The 14,414-nt window shown below is 38.3% G+C and overlaps 1 protein-coding gene across 1 annotated transcript in view; it reads left to right on the top strand.

Moving 5' to 3' along the window:
* The window catches only part of KMT2C (lysine methyltransferase 2C), a 221,622-nt gene that overhangs the window by 22,607 nt on the left and 184,601 nt on the right, over nt 1–14,414 (top strand). The window contains exons 3-5 of the mRNA XM_027772541.1: nt 7,465–7,665; nt 11,574–11,722; nt 12,996–13,105. Of these exons, the coding sequence (XP_027628342.1) occupies nt 7,465–7,665; nt 11,574–11,722; nt 12,996–13,105 (460 nt within the window). The remainder of the gene's footprint in view (nt 1–7,464; nt 7,666–11,573; nt 11,723–12,995; nt 13,106–14,414) is intronic.

Below are 14,414 nucleotides of genomic sequence, written 5' to 3'. Positions count from 1 at the left end.
TCTGTTTCCTTCTACCACCATGGGGCAGGCTCGTGCTATAGTCTCCTCCTATCTCCTAATTCTCCATCCTGTCAGGATTTTGTGCATGTATGCACACATTTTCAGTATGTTTTTAAGCTGCCAGGGCCATGACTTACAACATGGTTGACCATGTGGGATGTGGTCCCCTGTGCTTAGCCCTAGGATTAATTTGTTTTTAAGAATTATTTTATTTAACTTTATTTTTATTCATGTATTTTAATTTGACCAGAGAGGGACCGAGTGTGTGAGAGAGTGAAAAGTGAGAAAGCAAGCCACCAGGCCCGGGACTCAAACTGCGGTCGGCCATGTGGGCGTCCAGTGCCCTTAACCACCACACCACCTGCCGGACCCATCTAGGATGTTTGTGATGTTTATCTGTAAACTTAAGTTTATACTCTTGCTCCTTATTCTCTCCCCCATTCATTAAAAAAAGTATAGGAGATCATAGCATATCAGTGTGTAATTCAGCTTTGAAATATTGCATTTTTAGATCTTTCTTGAAAGACAAGAGAAACCATTATATGATGACATTGGTGAGTGGGACACACCTGTCTTCTTCAGCGTTTCCTCTCTCTTGCTTTTAGCACACTCTCTCCTGACTCTGTCTTTTGCTGGTTTCTGTGGGGACACTACACCATTGTGATGCCGGAGTACTCAGGGCCAAGGCCTCAGATGTCTTCTCTGTTATTTAATTTTATTTATTCATTATCACTTTTTAGTTTGATGGGAGAGAGAGAAGGAAAGAGAAAAAGTGAGGAAAGCAAGCTGCCAGGTCGGCCCTAACCATTATGCCACCTGCCAGCGCCTTGTCTCTTATTTTCTCTCTTTATTCTGAGGAAATTCATTTGACTGATGGCTGTAAATCTTGTATATGTCCCGATGAGCCCACATTTACATTTCTAGGGCTGAACTACAGGTGCCAATTAAAAATTGATATTTTCCTTAGAGTCCATCACAGTTGTCTTTTCAAATACAGAATGAGCTAAAGTTACAAATAAGAGTTAGGAATTCAGAACTGGAATTAATTTAAAATTCTATTGTTTGATTAGAATTTAAAAATTTGCTTAATCGTAACTTAAAAGTTCTAAAACGTTACTTGTAGTTTGAATAATATGGCCTTAAACTTGTCTTTTCTTTAGTGTTTACTGTTTTATCCTTGATGTAAATTAGAAATGGTAGTGCAGATGTAGAATTGAGAAGTAAAGAAAGCAGAATATTGCTGGTTTACAGCAGGCATCCGAGAGCCATCTGGGAGTGTCCATGTCTACTTCTGAAACCCGCCGTGGTTCTCAGACTCCTTGCGTGGGTCTGCAGATCCCCGGGACAAACTGTCTGACGGACTGATCTCTGTGACTGGTGACTAACGCTGGGGCTAACTCTTAATTAGTCCTCATCAAATAATTGTGGAGAGAATGAAAGTTAAAAGCTCTTTGTGAATATACAAGAATCTAATTCATAATAATATAAATGGCCTATCCCACTGGTGGAATCTAAGAATAGATCATTTGATAATTGGCTGTATATTAAAAGTTAGATGAATGCTCACACCTCAGAGAAAAATAGCTTTGAGCAGGCTTGATAAACAATGTTATTTATTTGATGTAGACTATACTACCACCAGTTCTATCATCTTCATTAGGAAAAAGAGGATGTGCCTTCCAAAAAAGCCGGTTTACCATCGATACAGACCTGACTTTTAATCCAGGCTCGGCTACTTTTTGCATTTATTTATTTTTCTTTCCCTGTACCCCCAGTACCTTAAAATAGGGTGAGTAGGTTGAATTTAATGAATTAGTCATTCAGTACATAAAATGTTCTAAAAGAATAAGCAAATAATATAGTTAATAAGATTTTAGCAATATTGTTAGATATAAAATCAAAGTGCAGAATTCACTTAGATAGCTATGTATCAGGAACAGAGGTAAACATTATTTTTTTTAAAATGATGTTCCGGGAGCCAACAGGTGTTGTAGTGATTACTGCACCGAACTCTCACATGGCCGATTACGGTTCTAGTCCTGGACCTGGCATCTTGAAGCTCATGCTGGGTGCATGCACCCCAAATTCCAGGAGAGCAGAGAAGGGATTGCAGCATGACCATACCCACTGTGGAGTGATTTCTCACTTTCCCCTCACTCCTTTCTCTGCCCCTTTCCTTCCTGATGAGTGCACATATCCTATGGCAAAAACCTTCAAAAAAAATTCTGATGATACTCTTAAATAATACCAGGTAACCAGGACTAAGTGCAAAAATGTGAGTAAAACTTTTATGGAGGCATTTGTAAAAATTTTTGGATGTATGCTCAAGACCACTGACATAATTGAAGAACCATATTCATATATTTTAAGAATCTCTATATTGTGAAAATATTCGTTCTTTTCCATTTGATTTGTAGATTTAAAACAATCCTAATAAAAAATTCTATAAGGAACTTGACAAGCTGATTTAAAAATACGATATGAATGTTCCAATGGTAGGATTAACCCAGATACTCACGAAGGAGAGGGTTGGGTTGCCTTACCAGTGCTGAGACTTTGTAGCTTGCCAATAAATTAGTTTATTGTTGTATGACCACATGGCCAGAAAAGTGGACCAGTGGGATAGAATACGGAACACAAAAGAATGCTTGAGTAATATGGACAGGTTAGGACAATGTGACATCCCAGGTCAGTGAAGGAAAGGCTGTTTCTTTTAATAATTGTGTTGTGACCATTAGATATCCATATGCCTTTAAAAAGAGGAGGCGGCCCATCATTTGGATCAATTCCAGTTAATTTAAAGACTTCTATGTGAGAGGCAAACCAATCTAATTTTTAGAATTGAATGTAGGAGAATTTCTTCATTACTTTATGGTAAGGCAGGATTTTTTTAAAACAAATGAAAATCACTAATTATGAGAAAGGATTGATTAATACTACTGTATTAAAACTAAAAACTTGTGTTTTTTAAAAAAACCATTAAGACAAGAATGAAAGAATAAATGACACAAAGGTAAATATTTTTGAGGCATATAATTGACAAAGGACTTGTGTCCATGTGTATTTAGAAATGACAAAACAGAGGCCAGCCAGTGTTGGTGTGGTTAACTTACTAGACTCATACATGGCTGACTGTGGTTCAGGTCCTGGATCTAGTGACTTGCTTTTCTCTCTTTCTCCCTGTCTTTCTCTGGTGAGTGCACGTGCTCTATAGCAAATTAAAAATAACGATGATGATAGTAATAAATGAAAATTAAATCATTCTTGGTTTTTTTTGAAGAGGTTTTTGCTAGAGGGTGCGTATGCTCGCTAGAAAGACAAGAGAGAGGCAGAGTAACAAAGTGAGAAATCACCCCCCAGGGGGATGGCCACACTGCAATCCCTTCTCCTCCATTCTCCTCTCGGGATCTTGGGCACACATGCACATGTGCCCGGCGTGAGTTTAAGCTACCGGGTCTGGAACTCAAACTACGGTCGACTACGTGGGAGTCCAGCTACATAGCCATTACGCCAACTGCTGGTCCCAAAAAATAAATAATTCTTTAAAATAAGATGACAAAGCCTAGAGACTTTCTGCACATCAGCAAGAGAAGCAAAACCAGTGGAAGGAAAAAAACCTGACAGTGAACACTACTCAACTGTGATATGTTTCTAAACACATTGTTGGATTTTAGTTCCTTTTTACTGTTTGTCATCATCTTTTTATCAATGTCCTCATTTGCTTTTTTCCCCCAACTTTTTTAGTTGAAATTTTAGCTCATTTACATTTAAACTTTTAAGTTGACTGATAATTTATGTCAATTTATAGCCTCCCTTTTAGTTATTATATGAACTTGCCCTACAAATATTTACATTCAGTATTTTCATTATTTTGTTTCAAATACTAGGATTTCCATTTTATCCAGAGCTTTCTAGTTTCCAAGCATTGAGAGAGTTTTAAGTACCCTTTTGTTACACATGTCCAGTGCCGCTGCATCACTGTCGGAGGAGCACCTGGCCATCTGGGATGTACCGAGCCTTCCTTCATGGCTGAATGTGTAGCCTACTTTCAGAATAGTTCCGTGCACTTGAAGTGAATGTGAACGCTCAGTTACACTCAGAGCCGCATATATATCTCAAGCTTCATTACTAACAGTGATTAAGTTACTAATAGTAAATGATACTGCGTTCCGACAGTGTGTTCCGACAGGTCTTTGGACGTGAACTCGGGACCTTCCCGTGTGGGTCAGGCTTACAGAGCATCTCATTTTACCACAGAACCATAACTTGGCCCTTCTTTTGTCTATTTTCAAATTTTTTGTCCATAATTGTAATCAAATCTCAAAATTGTCTTAGAACCGGTGACTTTTACCTGCTTACATTTATTGCATGGTTATTATAATCAGATTTGGTATGCCATCTTTTAAAAACGCTTTTAAGTTGCCGTCCGCCTGCTTTTACTTTCGTGGCTGTGCATGAGCACCTGGTGGGGTGTGGAGAGAACCCTCTTGTGTCTGTGCAGCACAGGGACCCTCTATCCTTTCATCGTCTCACACTCAGGTTTAGAAATCTGTAAAAAATGTTCACTGAACTCTTCTGCTTTTGTGACATCCAGAGGTGCCTGTGTCTGACCTCTTTTTGGAGCTGTCAGGCATTTGATTGTAACTGAATTGCTGCCCTGCGGTTTCTGCCTCTGGTGGGTTCAAAGAAAGTGAATTTGAAGATTCCTTGACAGGGTTATGTTGTGTGGTGGGTGTGATCCTCTTTTTAGCTTTAAACATGCAAAGCAGGAGCCAGGAATTTCCTTTGCCTCCCTTTTACAAGTCAATAAAAAATTATTTTGAGATGTTTGACCACCTTTCTTCAGGCAGCCTTTTTAACTCCTTAATTTGAACACTTATTTAAAATTATTTTTATTGTGAGTCTGATGTGTGGCAAAATTTCTGAGGCTTGGTTAACCGGAAAAGACTTTTATTACACTTCACATTTGAGTATAAAGTTGAAGGCGAAGGCACTTTTTCTCCAGTACTTTAGCCCAATCCCCTCGTCAGTGTTGTAATTAATGTTGCTGATCATGCTGATGTTAACCTGATGGTTGCTCTTCTTTCCCTTTTACGGAGAAGAAACAAATCAGAAATGGTTTATGCTTTAAAGTGTGGGGCCAGCAGGTGGGGTGGTGGTTTAGGCCCTGGACTTTCACATGGCCAACCATGGTTTGAGTCTTGGACCCGGTGCCTTGAAACTCATGCTAGGCATGTTTATGTGTATGCATGCCCAAAATTCCAGCAGGAGAATAGAGGAGGGATTACAGAATGACCACCCCCCCAGGCAAGTGATTTCTCACTTTCCCTCTCACTGTCTCTGCCTCTCTGGTGAGCGCATGTACCCTATGGCAATAACTTTTTTTTTAAAGTAAGCTTAATAGCACAGAAAAAATTATAAATGAGAGTATAAGAAGATACTAGCAAAGGATATTGTTGGTAGGATCCTTCAGGCAAGAAGAAAAAAAATTTGTATTTGGTTTCATTTTTCTGAAATTAGGTGACATTTAATTGATATTCATGTGTATGTCTCAGTAGTACTGAGCAATACAGTTTTGTCACATAATTGAAATAGGTAATTTAGTGGAAGAGTTAAATAGGTAATTTTCATAATCAAAAGATAATTAGTTGAGAGAATCCAACATGAATTAAACTTAAGTATAAAAACGTTACCTCAAAAGGCTTTCAGTTATTTCTGTCATCTCTCGATGCAGCCTATTACGGAAGTTGATGGGTAAATACCACAGGGCAAGGGCAAAACTAATGCCTGAGCAGAGATGTTCTACTGCCAGAGCAGCAGGAAATACGTTGTGCAGAGAATATTTAGACTTTGATTTGTAGGTTGTTTTGAGTTTTCAGAAAACTTGAGCAGACAGTGCAGAACTCCCTTGCCCGCATGTCCCCGGTACAACGGTCCCCGGGGCACTGCCTGCCTACGGTGCATTTCTTACCCAGTGGGGAAGCCGGTAGCAGTGCAGTGCTGGGACTGAGGGCCACAGTCTGTGTTAGGACTCATTCTTTCCGTGAAGCAGCCTGAAGCAGTTTTATGGGTTTTGACAAATGGATCATGAATCTGCCATTCTATTAGTAGCATCATACAAAATGGGGCCAGCAGATGATATAGCAGTTACATCACTGGACTCCCACATGACCAACCACAGTTTGAGGCCCAGATCCGGTACCTTCAAGCTCACATTGGCTGCATGTGTGTGTGTGCCCAAGATCCCAGGAGGAGACTGGAGGAGAAGGGATTGCAGCATGGCCACCCCCCTTGCGGGGGCTGGGAGTGTGATCTCTCCCTCTCCCTCTCACTGCATGTCTCTCTCTCCAGTGCAGTGAGCGAGTGCACGTGCCCTGAAGCAAAAACCTCTTAAAAAGAATAGTGTTATACAAAACAGCTTCACGTCCTCAACAGTGCCTATGTGCCATGTATATCATCCCTCTGCCCCTGCTATTCAGCCTTTCTGTACCCCCCAAACCACTACTTAACCCAACAACCATTTAAATTTATAATTTTTCTCTCTATGTGTATACACTTCTGTTTGATAGCTATCTCCTGCATAAAGGATGTTTCATCAAGTGATTAAATATAACTATTTTACACAGCAGACACAACTAGGTGGCAGTTAAATTCTGTCCTCTTCTTCATATATCTTTAGCTTTAGTTTCTTCATACTTTTTAATACTTGGATTTTCCCTAGCCAAATTTATTTTTTAATTAAACTTTCTTTTTCCTTTCCTTTCATCCCCCCCCCCCTTTCTTTCTTCCTTTTTTTGCCATAGGGTACGTACATCACTGGAGAGAGACAGAGAGAAAGGTAAAGTGAAAAGTCACTTCCTACGCAGCAGTCCTTCTCCTGCATTTTCCTCTCAGGATTTTGGTCATACATGTACACACTGGACGTGCCTTTTAAGTTTCTGGGTTTGGGACTCCAACTGTGGAGTTGGCCATGTGGGATCCAGTACTTTGACTCCTGTGCCACCTGCTGCCCCGCTTTAGTCAAAAGAAGCCTTGTTTTGTTTTGTTTTGATTATGGAATTCGTTTCTTTAGTGAAATGAATTTCTTTAAGTATGTGCTTAAATATCTCAGTCCCTAATTTCTTCCAGTTTGCCATGACAGCCAACACAATGTTAACTCAGTCTACTGCATGGTAGATTGTAAGAAAATCTTTTTTCTAACTATAAACTGTAATTATTTGGCTTGGTACGTTTACTATTTAGAACAATCATGCTGTGGAAAAATAGAATTGCAAAGTGTAATTGTCATTAAACTTACTTGTCCTTGTGGTATGCTCACTGAGTAGACTATAGAAAATATGTTGAAAAGCTAAACTTGGACTAAGGACATAATGTAAAATAAAATTATTTGTAGTTGTCACTTAAAGTAGTTGAATAAATCTGCTTTTCTTCTTTTCTATCTTCCTCGATTTTCATTTTTACCAGTGAACAACTCTGTGCTTTTTGTTACTGTGGGGAAAAAAGTTCCTTAGGACAAGGAGACTTAAAACAATTCCGAGTGACACCTGGATTTATCTTGCCATGGAAAAACCAACCTTCCAGCAAGAGGGACATTGATGACAACAGCAATGGAACCTGTGAAAAAATACAAAACTTAGCTTCACGGAAACTAAGAGGACAGAGAAAGTAAGCAGTTTTGAATTTAAATTGTTGGAATGAAATAATGCAATATATAATTTATTTTCATTTTCATGTTTGTAAATTCGCAGGTGGGTTATTCCTTAGTATAGTTTCTCACATTTTCCCCGTTCCTGGGGTACCTTGACTCACCATTAACTCAGCAAGCAGCTTTTCTCTCAAATTTTTCTTATTGTAGAGAAGTTTTTTTTCTTAATCGTGTACCAACAAAATAGGTATGATCACAAAAGCTTGTGTTTCAAAGAAATCTTTAAAGAACCTAACATAAGCTGAGAGAGAGAGTTCATGGAATTTATGAATAAAAAGAAGACTAAATAGATAAACTAAGTCCTTTTTTCCTTTCGCTAAATAACTTCTTAATTGTCTGTAAGAAGGTGGCATTCCACATGAGCCAAACCTGAACTGTTCTCACTGTTCTTGTCCTTACTGCCATTTTTCAGTCATTGTGTCATTTATTAGGTGTGTGTGTGTGTGTGTCTCAGGGAACGTGCAGTTGCCCTATACATTTTTCACTGTTCTTGTCCTTACTGTCATTTTTCAGTCATTGTGTCATTTATTAGGTTTGTGTGTGTGTGTGTATCTCAGGGAACGTGCAGTTGCCCTATACATTTTCATATTTCGTTCTCTTACTCTCTCTTTCTCACATTAAATACTGAGAATGTTCTCTCTATAGTTAAAGAAGATGCTTTTTCAAGAAAAGTAAAACAAGGATTTCCTCTATTTATATCTACATAAATATCTATTTATCTGTATTCATGAGCACATTGTAGTTACCTAAAACTCTTTGTCTAATTTTTAAAAAATATATTTTGGGGACCAGCAGTTGGCATAATGGCTATGTTGCTGAACTCCCATGTGTTTAACTGCGGTTCAAGTCCCGGACGTGGTGGCTTAAACTTATGCTGGGCACGTGTGCGTGCTTGCCCAAGATCCCAAGAGGAGACTGGAGGAGAAGGGATTGCAGCATGCCCATCCCCTCTGGGGGGTGATTTCTCACTTTTTGTCTTTCTGGCAAGCGCATGTGCCCTATAGCAAAAACCTCTCTCTCTCTCTATATATTTTTTTTTTCCTTTTTTTCTTATAGTTATGTTTAAAGCACATCTTGATTTGTGGACTTGGCACTGCTGGTTAGGGGAGTAGAAGTTTCTGTAGTTGATGAGAAAGTGTAAAAATTAATTTAGCTGGAGAGGCTAACCAAGCTCTGCCCCTCAAGGGTGATGATGTAATCTTCTAAGTGCTTAGTTGGCTTATATCCAAATTTAAGTATTAAAGTATTGTCATGTTGTACTTATTTGATTGGCTCTTTAGTTTGAACTGTTGCCAATGCCTTGAAGACCTGAAATAGTAAATAAAACAACAACAAGAAAGAATATATTTTAAAAGAATTTAAGGTAGAACAGTTTAAGGAAGCTTAGGATTACTGTATTTGGAGAGTCTAAATGTTTCAGGTCCATAGCCAGGGTCATACATGAGGGCCTTTTATTTTGTTACCAATCCAGTACAGCACACGCCTCAATAAGATGCATTAGGAGTCCAGCAAACGTACAGTGCCCACCAGCAATGAGCACATTTTATGGCTTGGACCAGGCTGTATCTTATACCTTTATGTTTTGACTCTAATAATGACAATTTTATAAAATCCTGTTCTGGGAAGTAAAAGTGCATTTCATTTACTTACTTTATAGGCAAAGTTAATTTTCAGTGGAATCTTTTATGTGTTCAGATAATCATATAAAAATAGCCTTAGTTAATGAAATCCTTTACATATACTTAGTGCTTATAGAATAATTAAGTAATGGTAACAAGCCAGTTAATGAAGTACTTAGAAAATTTGCCAATAAATTAAGAGTAGGCAATTAATTTAGCTTGATAATGGTTTTACATATTTACAAAATATATGTTATTAATGAAGTATAAACAACCTGTTAATTTTTTTTTAATTTGACAAATGATTTTTATGTTTTTTCCTTGTTTTCACTAAATATATATATATAATCAAGGGTTGTTTTCTTTGTTCCTTTTGTTTTATAAATCAATATTTTGTGGGTAATTATTTCAGCTAGCTTATTTTTTTTTTTGGAGAGATTTTTTGCTACAGGGCAAATGTACTCGTAAGAGAGATAGAAAGTGAGAAATCACCCCCCCGGGGGCGTGGCCATGCCACAATCCCTTTTCCTCCCTTCTCCTCTCGGGATCTTGGGCACGAATGCACATGCGCCCGGCGTGAGTTTAAGCCACCGGGTCCGAGACTCAAACCGTGGTCGACTACATGGGAGTCCAGCAACATAGTCATTATGCTAACAGCTGGTCCCCTGACTTCTCTTGATACTCTTTTGCAAGCCAGGCTGCTGTCATCCGTAGGCTTGACACTGACATCTTACTGATGGTGTATATAAATACAAACCTGTCTCAAAACTGAAGGTTGGAATTGATTGAGCTGCTAGCTAGGAGCTGATTGGTAATGGACTGGTTAGCCATTCCATTGGTTTTTACACCCCTTCCACCATCAAGTTACTAGTGCAAAACACGTTAAAAGAGTACTTTAGTATTTATAGATGAATTGTTATTTTTTTTTGTCTCAGTAAAATAACAATGATTACTAACGAATATATTTGTAGGAATAGAGATTATAGAAAAGCATTTGTTCTCATTTTACTTTGGACATTTAGAAAATGAGAATGTAAAGTTAGCATGGCATGCTGAACCTTTTCAAAAAGTCTATGCATTTCTTAAAAAAAAAGTCTATGCATTTCTAATGCTGAACATAAAAATTACTGGTTATTTTTATATGGTTTGATATTTAATTGTACTTACTGAAATATGTTAATACTTTTTTTCTTTCAATGATTCCAGGTATAAAAAAGTTTAGTTCCCTGGTCATTGTGCTGATTTTCTCTTAATAGGAATCATGATAAATATCCAGCATACAGAAGTGCAGTGAGTTATGATCTATATTCAATAGTGATTTAACACAGAGTTCGGATCAGGTTACATACTATGATATTAGGAGAAGGTTTAAGCTTTAGTGATAGTCATCTGACTGCCCCTATTTGATGTTAAACACAGTAGTTGTCTTTACTTACTTAATATCTTAAAGAATACATACAGTGTTAGGGCTTGGAAGTCAAATCTCTTGTATGTTTTGTCTCCTATTCAAGACTTAGTTTTATACTGTACTTTTAGGGTTGTTCTGCCTTCCTTAGTCCCCCTATGCTTTCAGTAGCTACTTTGCTTCTTGCCTTTTACCTCTGATCAGTGAGGTCGGTCTTGATTAAGAGTACTTTCATAGTCGTGCCACAGACCAGCTGTCAGGGTTTGTTGAGAGGCTGTAAGAAAGCTACAGTTGACATGTTCCACTTCCCCACCTCCCTTTTCATACTTTGTAGTGGGTTTTTACTTTCTCTGGAAGATAAACTTTTTTTTTAAAACATAAAATTAACTGCCACTTCTGTTATGGCAGTTCTCAGTTAAGATAAAGTCATTTAAAATTTTCTGATTTGATCAAGTAATGTTTTGTAAACATTTAATTACTTAAAGGCAAAAGGAATATTCATTTTACTTATTGAAATATGGTTTCTGACTAGAATATATGAGTCAGTTTTTTGGGGGGAAAAAACCCCAAGTATTATAGAATGTATTTGTACAAGTGTGACATTAATGCTTCCTCGTGGCTTTGAGAACTTTTTCTTAGTTGTTTCTTACATGATATAGCAGAGCAACCCACTTTAATGTTATATTATGGCTAATAATAACAGATGAATTATAAATGTTGTTTTATGACAGTTAATACATAATAGATTACAACTGATTTGTCAGTACATTATACTTAAATTATTATAAAACAAAACAGTTTTCTACTTGTTATCACTTTCACAGCTACCTTATTTTATTTTCAGAGAACGACCTCTTCAGCAGAACCTAGTATCTTGTGTAAGTGTAAGCACCCAGACAGCCTCCGATGACCAGGCTGGTAAATTATGGGACGAGCTCAGCCTGGTGGGCCTTCCTGACGCCATTGATGTCCAGGCCTTGTTCGATCCTACAGGTATGCACCTGTCTTCAAGGGTAACTACTTCTCGATTCTCTTTATTCTGGAAGCATTTTTATTTTAGGACTTTAACAGTTTAATCAATAGTGAATACCTTTCATCTAGGCATAATGAGAATCATATAATAAAAAATGTGATTATTAAATATACTTGGTTAGGTAAAAATAATGATCTAACTTGTGTTTTTCTAATTTATTTAATAAGTAAATAAATTATTCTGCACAGTGCCAACATTGGATTGAATGCATTTATAAAAATTGTATTTACTCTCATGTAGATAGCAGTGCCATGGAGACCTGTCAGCTGAGAAAAAGACAGTTTTAAATGGATATGTGAGATTCGGGGGGACGTGACATTTTGAGTCTACCTACTGGTGTGGGTAAAGGACAGTAGATTCCATGTGAGTTATACTGTTAAACACCAGTATAGTGACCCAGACTCCTGAAACGCTGCTGTCGAGGTTTAAGTGAATCTCACTCCCCAGTTGAACTGCACATTGAGTGATGTGTAAGTGTTGCTGACGCAGTTTCCAGCTGAGCTGTGGGATATGGGAGAGGTGTGTGTGTAGCTGATTTTTCATACATACCTTGTTTTATCAACAAAGTATTAATAATGTCCTTTTTTATATTAAAATACCAAATAAACTACTCTATAAGTGATATTTGATCAAAGCGACTATAAACTAATTCTGTTTTTTGATGAAATAATCACTACTTCAGTGATTCTCAAATTTGTGTGTGCATCACAGTCACCTGGAAGGTTTGTTAAAGTCAGATTGCTGAGACTCACCACAAGAGTATCGTTTTGTTTGTTTTCTTTTAATGAGAAGATGAACAAGTGGGGTTGGGTGCATTTATGACAGAGTCTCATGTTGCAGTCCTCCTGGCCCAGCTCCCAGTCAGCTAGGACTGCAGGAGTGACCACTGCACCCAGCCTGTGCAGGTTGGGCTCCCGTGTGGCCTCAGCCATTGTTTGGCAGGAACCTTCTGCTTGCACCCTTCTTGAGGCTGAGCCAACAAAAGTTTTGATTCAGTAAGTCTCAGTCGTGATCTAAGATTCTGTATTTCTAACAAGTTTCCGGATGGATATTGATCGTGGCAGCTCAGGCACTGGAACACATTTTGAGAAGGGCTGCTTTAATGGTCTTGGAAATTTAGGATGCCATTGTGAATTTACATATAGGAGTTGCTTGTGGAGTTTTATGTCCATCTATTAGTATTCATGCTTTTAAAGCTCATTCGTTTTCTCTTTTCCACTTCTCCAATCTTAGGCACTTGTTGGGCTCATCGCCGTTGTGTAGAGTGGTCTCTGGGAGAATGCCAGCTGGAAGAAGCGGTATTAGTGAGTGTGGACAGAGCTGTTGTCTCAGGGAGCACAGGAGTAAGTAGAAAAACAAATAGTCCATAGTCGTAAATGTTTGTTTTAGTCAACCTACAGGCTCACTTGCAAGAGTTGTTCTGTGAATGATGACTGTAGTATAAAAACCCTCAAAACAGGAGATTACTAATCAATTCAAGAGTAATTTGTGCAGACCACTAGAATATAGTAGGTTAAGTTAGTAAACTGAAAGCTTAAAATATGTTTTACATTTAAATCAGGAATTAAAATTTTTAGAAATGAGAAGTCCTATATGGCCTGCTCCATGGCCTAGTGGTTAAGGCAGCAGATCCATGTGACTTACGACACAGTTTGAGTGCCAGATCCGGTAACTTGGGAAACATGCCAGGCACATGTGTGTGTATGTCAAAAACCCCAAGAAGATGGAGAGGTGGAAGACAAGGATTGTGGCATGACCATTCCTCATGGGGAAGAGTGTTTCCCTTTCTCCCCTTCTCTCTCATGAGAGCATGCACTGTCTAGCCAAAAAAAGAGAAAGAGTGGGAGAGAAATACTATATATACTTCTACATCCATGTGGTTATTCTTTAAGGCAAAACTATTTGAGATTTTAAATAAGAGAGACAAGATTTGACAGGTTTGCAGTCCACAATGCAGACTCTGTCAGATATTTTAAACATTGATTAATAATATTTTTTTCTAGTCAGGGTGGCAGTTCAGTCCATCTTTTTGGCATTATACTGTAATAATACACATACAGTCTGCCATTTTTCAGAGCTTTCATGTAATTTTGAAATGATCATAAATATAAATGTAATAATTACCTTTCATCTATAAAGGCAGCATACTCTGTATTTCCCTGCTATCTGAAAATCCTATAAGTTTTTTTGACAAGTCTGTTTGGAAGAAGTGAGACAGCCCTTCCAAAGAAATATTAAAACTAGAAATTTTGACCACAAAAGCCACGTGAGCTTTGGTAGAGGACATAGGTAAAGCTTTCAGAAGTATGGCTGACTCGGGTAACCTGAGTCACGTATTTATTCAGGCGTGTGGCAGTACCTTCACTGAGATGGCTAATGACTGGTTTACATGGATGAGAACCTGTCCCCTCAAGAAAAGTTAGAGCCAGCTGTGATGGTGTGTGCTGCTCAGAAACTGTCTTGCTGATTGGGACCCCCTGGGGGTGGTGACTAGATTTGATTCCTAGTCCCCTCTAGAGCCAGCATTGTGGCGTGTGCCTGTCATCTCTGGGACTTGAAGAACCTGAGGCACGGGAACCAGCAGTTAGCGTAATGGCTATGTTGCTGGACTCCCACGTAGTCGACCACGGTTCGCTTCCTGGACCCGGTGGC

This window comes from Tupaia chinensis, unplaced genomic scaffold (assembly GCF_000334495.1).
Source record: "Tupaia chinensis unplaced genomic scaffold, TupChi_1.0 Scaffold000280_1, whole genome shotgun sequence".
In the NCBI taxonomy this organism is placed as follows: domain Eukaryota; kingdom Metazoa; phylum Chordata; class Mammalia; order Scandentia; family Tupaiidae; genus Tupaia; species Tupaia belangeri.
The sequence above is the reverse complement of the archived record's forward strand: the minus strand, read 5'-3'. Positions and strand labels throughout refer to the sequence as shown.